Here is a 7,911-nt window from a genome sequence, read left to right on the forward strand (position 1 = left end):
TTTATGGGCAATAAGCCATTTGATACTAATGAAAAACAGGCTAAATTTCCCCCAGGATTGCTTGTTCAGATTCAACATGCTGCCCTTAGGGCCTGGAAAAACCTCCCTTCTCAAGGGTCCGCTGTTACCTCCTTGGCCAAAGTTCTACAGGGACCCCATGAATCTTACAGTGAGTTCATTGGACACCTTACAGAGGCTGCCGAGTGCCTTATGGGAAAGGAAGAAACTGATAATGAGCTTATTAAACATCTTGCTTTTGAAAATGCCAATTCTGCTTGCCAAACGGCTTTACGTCCCCACCGCCGTGGAAAAACCATTACTGACTTTATCAGACTTTGCTCTAATGTTGACCCCGCCTCGCGCAACATCGGCCTGGCCATAGGCGCTGCCCTTAAGGATTTTACTCAGAGCCAAAAACCTAAAACCTGCTTTAATTGTAAACAGCCTGGCCATTTTTCAAAGGACTGTACGGCCCCCAAGGCTGAAAAACCACCCCCTCTGTCTTTATGCCCAACGTGCAAACGGGCCATACATTGGGCCTCTGAATGTCGCTCCAAAACCAATATCCAGGGCAATCCCCTACCACCCAAACAGGGAAACTTTGTCCGGGGTCTGCCCCAGGGCCCCAAAAACAAAACAGGACAGAACCCTGGAGCTGTCAGGTTCGTCCCCCAAGTGACCCCTCACGCACCATCAGCGCCCTCATATGGGCAACCACAGGAAGTGCAGGATTGGACCTCTGTGCCTCCTCCCACACAATATTGATCCCCGAGTTAGGAAATCAGATTCTTTCCACAGGAGTGTTTGGCCGACCGCCCCCAAACACCTTTGGTCTCATTCTGGAGTGTGGTAGTGCTGTTTTTCAGGGCCTTAGTATTTCCCCTGGGGTTATTGACAAGGACTATGATGGAGAGATTAAGTTACTGGCTACTGCTTCTCAGGGGCCAATCAAAAGTTTTTCCTGGACAAAGAATTGCTCAATTAATATTGCTTCCCCTTGATAAGACAACCCCTAGCCTTACACAAAAGAGAGGATCCAGAGGCTTTAGGTCTTCGGATGCTTACTGGGTCCAGGAGATTACTCAGGACCGGCCTCTCTTCAAGCTAAAATTGGATGGGAAAAAATTTGAAGGCCTTATGGATATGGGTGCTGATGCTACAATTATTTCTAAAAGAGACTGGTCCCCATCCTGGCCCCTTACCCCTTCCATGACTCACCTTAAAGGCATTGGACAAACCTCTAACCCATTACAGAGCTCCAAAATTTTAACCTGGGAAGGTGGAGCAAAAAATAAGGGCACAGTCCCGCTGTACATGGTTGAGACCCTCCCGGTTAACTTGTGGGGACGTGATATTTTATCCCAAATGAAGCTTATAATGTATAGTCCAAATGAATTGGTTACTCAACAGATGCTTAACCAGGGCTTTCGCCCTGGACAAGGCTTAGGAAAACATTCTCAAGGCCCTGAAGAACCCATTCAGGTGGAGGTAAAAATCATTCCTTTCCGTATGGGCTATAAAAATTTATCCTAGGGCCATTGACATGCCTGTACTCCATGCAGACAAAATATCCTGGAAAAGGACTGAGCCTGTATGGGTTGATCAATGGCCTTTGTCCTCTGAAAAACTGGCTACGGCTACTACAGGTACAGGTACTACAGCTACAGTACAGGAACAGCTTGCTGCAGGCCACATTGAACCCACCACATCTCCGTGGAACACTCCCATTTTTGTAATTAAAATGAAATCAGGAAAATGGAGATTACTTCAGGATCTTAGAGAAGTAAATAAGGCCATGGTGTCCATAGGAGCCCTTCAACCCTGACTTCCCACACCCGTGGCTATTCCCACGCGGTACCATAAGATTGTTATTGATTTAAAGGATTGCTGTTTTACTATTCCTTTACATCCTGAGGACCGTGAATGTTTTGTATTTAGTTTACCAGTAACTAATTTTAAAGGCCCTATGCCAAGATTTCAGTGGAAGATTTTTACCCCAGGGCATGGCAAATAGTCCCACATTATGCCAAAAGTTTGTAGCCCAGGTGGTGGATCCATTTAGGCAACAGGGGCCCTCCATATATTTAATTCACTATATGGATGATTTACTTTTAGCGGGCCCTGACCCTGATCAGCTTCTTTACTGCTCCCAAAGACTTTCTAAAGCCCTTACTGACGCTGGCCTTCAAATTGCTCCAGATAAGATCCAGCTGGCTCCTCCCTATACATTTCTGGGCTTTGAGCTTTTTTATAAAAGGATTTTTTCACAAAAATTCAACTTAGAAAAGTCCATTTACAAACTTTAAATGGTTTTCGGAGGCTTCTCGGAGACATTAACTGTCTCCGGCCATACCTTAAACTAACTACTGGTGAACTTAAACCTCTATTTGATATCCTTAAAGAGGACCCAAATCCTACCTCCAGCCGATCATTAAACCCCCAAGCCCTAGAACGTTGAGATTGGTAGAAACAGCCATTACAAATCAACAAATTACTTTTATTACCTATAATAAACCCCTTCAGTACATTATATGTGCCACCAGCTTTACACCCACTGGAGTTTTTTGGCAAGAGGGACCTTTGTTTTGGGTACATTTGCCTGCCTCTCCTCCTAAGGTCCTTACACCATACACCTTCTGGGTAACAGAATTAATCAAAATGGGAAGAGAACATAGTAAAAAAAAATGTTTGGCAAAGATCCTGATAAAATAATACTGCCTTATTCTCCCACTCAAATTCAGTGGTTGATACAAAATGATGATGATTGGGCTGTGTCTTCCATTTCCCTTCAAGGAACCCTTGATAATCATTACCCTGCTAACAAACTTCTCCAGTTTTTAAGATATCAGTCCTTTGTTTTCCCCACACAAACTTCCCCTCAACCCTTATCTCATGCTTTCCTGGCTTTTACTGATGGTTCCTCCAATGGTATAGCAGCTTTTACCATTGATTCTCAGACTGTTTCCTTTCAGTCCCCTTACCGTTTGGCACAATCGGTTGAGCTTTTTGCAGTTTTACAAGTGTTTATTCAACTATCTACTGTTCCTTTTAACCTGTATACTGATAGTTACTATATTGCTCATTCCATTCCCTTACTAGAAACAGTTCCTTATATTAAACCAACCACTAATGCCACCCCACTGTTTTCTTTGATTCAACAGTATATTTTAGCCAGACTTTGCCCCTTTTTTATTGGACACATTTGTGCTCATTCAGGCCTCCCTGGGCTTTTAACAAAAGGCAATAATGTAATGGATCAAGCAACTCAGCTTGTTTTTCTGGTGGAACATGATCCTGTATCTCAGGCAAAAGAGGCTCACTCTTTACAGCACCTTAATGCTCAAACACTGTGCCTTCTTTATAATATTTCCAGAGAACAGGCGAGGCAAATTGTAAAACAATATCATAATTGTGTCACCTTTTTGCATATTCTCCATTTAGGTGTTAATCCTAGGGGTTTGGTGCCCAATGAAATTTGGCAAATGGATGTTACACATATTCCACCTTTCGGCAGTCTTAAATATCTTCATGTTACCATTGATACATCTAGTGGCTTTATTTTTGCCAGCCTTCACACCGGGGAAGCCCTTAAAAATGTTATTGCCCACGTACTTGCCTGCTTAACTGTTATGGGAAAATCCAACGTTATTAAGACCAATAATGGCCCTGGATATACTGGAAATAACTTTCAACAATTTTGCCACCAGTTACAAATTAAACATATTACTGAGATTCCTTATAACCCTCAAGGTCAGGACATTGTTGAACCGGCTCACCAAACTTTAAAAAATACACTTCAAAAATTAAAAACGGGGAACCATTACCCTATAAAAAGAGCTCCAGAAAACATCCTTCATCATGCCTTGTTTGTTATTAATTTCCTAAGCTTGGACATTAACAGAAAATCTGCAGCTGATCGGCTCTGGCATTCACAAACAAGTCAAAATTATGCTACTGTTTGTTTTTTGGAAAGATCCCCTAACCCATCAATGGAAAGGTCCTGACCCCGTACTAATTTGGGGCCGCGGGTCTGCCTATATATTTGACAATAAAGAGGGCGCAGCTCAATGGCTTCCAGAACGCCTTGTTAAACCAGTTGATAACAAGACTAATTAACCCTCCGTCTTCCAGGGGAAAAGAGAACCCTGAGAATCCACCCTTGGTTGTCTCACATGCTGTTGCCACTGAAAAATTTGATGATCCTCCAGATGCTGATGCTGGTTCCAGATGCCATTATTGAAGCTGACTCCGGTCATTGGGAATTTCAAGTTTTTGCAATAGAGTTTGACCTCCCACAACTGTTGAATAAGACCTGCTTTAAAAATAGCCAAGTAGAATTATACTTAGATGCCTGAAAACCCACTGTTCAATATATTTGGGGAACTTGTGGCAGCTGGGAACAGAGTTACGTCACAAATCATAAATATATTTGCTGGAAGCATCTGGCCAGTCAAGCAGGCAATTGTATTGCCCTTATTGGTCCTTCCCACATGAACATTCCGGGTCCCTCAGCTCTAATTTGGAGTTGTTGCATCCTACGGGCAAAAAATGTTTTACAGGTGGCTGTAACCCGGTCAAGTATACAATTACTGACCCATTGAATCCCAAGTGGATATCAGGATTAACAGCAGGAATATGGGTGGATGGCCGAGGGCGAGACCCTTATGGGTTCGTACAAATTAAAAGGTTTGGATACCCAAACCTACTGCCTCCCCCGCTGAAGTTCTTATTCAACAGGTTGTTAATTCCTCCCAAGTTTTTTCCTCTATTGTTGCCCGATTGGATCCGGTGCATTCTTGGACCTTCTCCTTAATACTAGACATCCTTAAGAGGTCCTTTTTGCTGCTAAATACCACACGCCCGGAATTTTCACAAGGCTCCTGGCTGTGTATGGGTCCCACCTATGAGATACCTTTAGATGCGGCTGAGTATTTGGCCCCCCCAATGCTAAATTGTTAGAAGTTATCACCTCTTGCCATGCCTCCCCATATATGTATTCTCCCCAGGTTCTGCTGGAGGTTCTACCAGAAAATTCCACATGCATTAACTATATTACCTTTAATCAAACCAAATATTTTTTAGATTGCTGAAGATTTTTTAACACTTCTGGCCTACAGAAGGAAAAGACATATTGTCCCCCCCCAAAAAACCTCCTTTTTATGCCACGATGGCTTATATCTCTTTTTTAGAGGAAATTGGACTAAAGCCTGTATAATTGTTTTATTGTTCCCCCCATATTGATATTCTTCCAAGGTCAGAATCCGTTCCCATTTATTTGACTGAGTTTGCACGTAGGAAAAGAATGCCCTCATTTATTCCCTTTATCATAGGCTTGGGAGTCACCGCTGGCATGGCTGCAGGTGCTGCTGGCATTGCCACTTCCATTTCACTTCATAACTCCTTACAAAACCAATTGGTTAATGACATTCAAGCAGTAACTCGAATTGTCTTGACCATTCAAGAACAGCTAAACTCCTTGCACAAGTTGTGCTTCAAAATAGGCGAGGCCTCGGCCTTCTTACTGCCAGGCAGGATGGTCTCTGTGTTTTCTTACAGGAGGAATGTTGCTTTTATGTTATCCAGAGTGGCATGGTTCGCGATCAAGTTAGACAACTTCAAGAAAACTTAGAAAAAAGAAGATGGCAAGGTGACTCATCCACCCGATGGTGGGGGACTGACAGCATACTCCCCTATGTTCTTCCTCTGCTTGGACCCCTTAGTGCAATCCTGCTAATTGTTATTGTGGGATCATGTATTTTTTACAGGATAATTCATTTCGTAAGACAGTAAATTGACTCCCTGACATCCAAACCCCTGCAAATTCATTACCACAGGCTGGATTTGGCCGATCAGGAACAGGGTGACTGACTTTCGTGGAGCCACTGCCTCTTGCTATACAGGCAAGTCAAACGGCAGAGCTTAGGCCTCTTGGCAGCCAAAACCCGAATCGGCTAGACACACATGCCATGGGCACCTATGGAAGGGTGGAACCTAGTGGTATCCGCCGACGAGGGCAACCAAAAACTCGCTATTCGGGCTCATAGAAGCAAACACATCTTCATAGAGCTTGGATCCATCTGTAATCCTCTCCCCTCAAAAAGGATCGTTAAAACGTTCTAGGGGGATGAGTCTCTACTTCCTTCCACTGGTAAAGGCCCTTATACTACCAGACCTCTGCAAGACTCGGTTCAAGACCTTGTCACCCATTCCCTGTAAATAATTGGCCCATTTAATTAAATAAAAAGGGAGGAGATGCCGGGAACCAAGTGCTGTTTGCTAGAAAATACAGCTACTACCTTCGATAAGAGCTGTTAAGCCTTGGAGCCTATTGATACCCTGTTTAACAACATTGCTAGGAGCCACCACTTTGCATAAGAACTGCCACCACTTTGCATAAGAGTCATTAAGCCTTACAACTTTGATAACATTGCTTGGCGCCTTCTGAAGATTCCCCACCTATGACCTTTTGCAAGATATACTTTGCAGTTTTGGTACCTAGCAACCCTATTGACCTGCTGATCCTAATTACCCTGTTCAGCGTGCTATATATATACTGCTGTGTATAAAAAATTAAGTTTGAGACCTTGATCAGAACCCTGTCTTGGTCTCCTTCCTTGTGTCTTGTTTGTCTCTCATTCAGGTCAGTTCTTCTTCCTGCCCTTGTTGACCGACCCCGCGGGCTGAGGTAGTAATTTACACATCAGCCTTCAGAAACACACCAACTCTCCTCGTGCCTCCATTTCTGCATTTTTAAAATGAAGATAACATTCTTCCAACCCTAGATGATGAGATAGGCAACACCATCAGATGACACAGCACACATATTTGCATTACTGTGATTTATCCAACAATTGTTGAATAGCTTGTATAAAAATCTATGAAAAAATTATCTTACAGCTTTTATAAAAATCTCAACCACTAACAATAAAAATATTTAAAAAATCTCAACCATAATTTTATTGGCTTAACACCTTGCTTGAAAGTGTATCCCAAATACCAACAGAATTTACCGTAATTTTTCAAGTTGATAAATCAACTCAATACTCCTTTTCTCTTAAGAAATAAATCCTCTTTATGAGCTCCTCACATTCTGACACATAGCTATGAAGTGCAATTTCATGAGCCCATTATCTCTCATTTTCAGCTCATTGAAATCTGCTTGACAAAATTGTTCTGTTACAAAGCTGGTGGCAAAACTTTTCTGTGATTTCCTCAAATGATGGTAGTCATTTGTGTAAGTGACTTCATAAACATTTTAAGGCAATCGAAGAAGGAAATTGTCGCAGAAAGTTGCACAGGAAATATTTTGAAAATTGTATTATAATCTTTCTTCCTTTTTATTGTCTCTTTTTCTCAGGAGAAGGGATTGAACTCAGGGCCTCAAACTTGCTGGATAATTGCTCTTGATCCATACACCTAGCACTTTGTTTAGCTTTAGATTGATTTTCAGATAGTTTCTTATTAACTGCCTAGGCTGATCTCAAACCATGACCCTCCTACTTCTGCCTCTCTTATCACCATGTGGCACCAGTGTGTTTTAAATATTGAAGTCCCAGTATTATACTTTTACCATACCAACTGCAAACCTCCTATACCTTCCAGAGTCTAGCTCATAAGTAGTTAGAATTATTGACATGTACCACTATATCAAGCTGAATTTTCTTAAAAAGAAATCTTCAGTAGCTCTGCTAACAAAGAACTATTCACTCACTTCTCTTTAGTCTCCAATTCTCTACCTCTGTAACTTCTTTCTCATTTTTCTCCTCACTGAAGCAGGCAAGTTTGTGATAACTTCAGATTTGTTAATGTTTTCAAAATATTCCTTGTTAATCTAAATTATTAATTCCTCATGTTCTATATCATAGTGATTTTTCTATACCAAAAATATTCGTCTCAGCTAGGAGAGGTGAC

At 42.0% G+C, this 7,911-nt stretch overlaps 1 protein-coding gene across 1 annotated transcript; it reads left to right on the plus strand.

Annotated features, from left to right (window-relative positions):
- Positions 1-906: 906 nt before the first annotated feature.
- On the plus strand, positions 907-1,533 carry LOC122101074 (endogenous retrovirus group K member 6 Pro protein-like). Its single transcript, XM_042671426.1, has one exon. It carries the CDS (start codon positions 907-909, stop codon positions 1,531-1,533), a length of 627 nt encoding a protein of 208 aa, XP_042527360.1.
- Positions 1,534-7,911: the final 6,378 nt, after the last annotated feature.

The sequence above is a fragment of the Dipodomys spectabilis genome, unplaced genomic scaffold, assembly GCF_019054845.1.
Source record: "Dipodomys spectabilis isolate Male_0828 unplaced genomic scaffold, ASM1905484v1 ptg000623l, whole genome shotgun sequence".
NCBI classification, from domain to species: Eukaryota; Metazoa; Chordata; class Mammalia; order Rodentia; family Heteromyidae; genus Dipodomys; species Dipodomys spectabilis.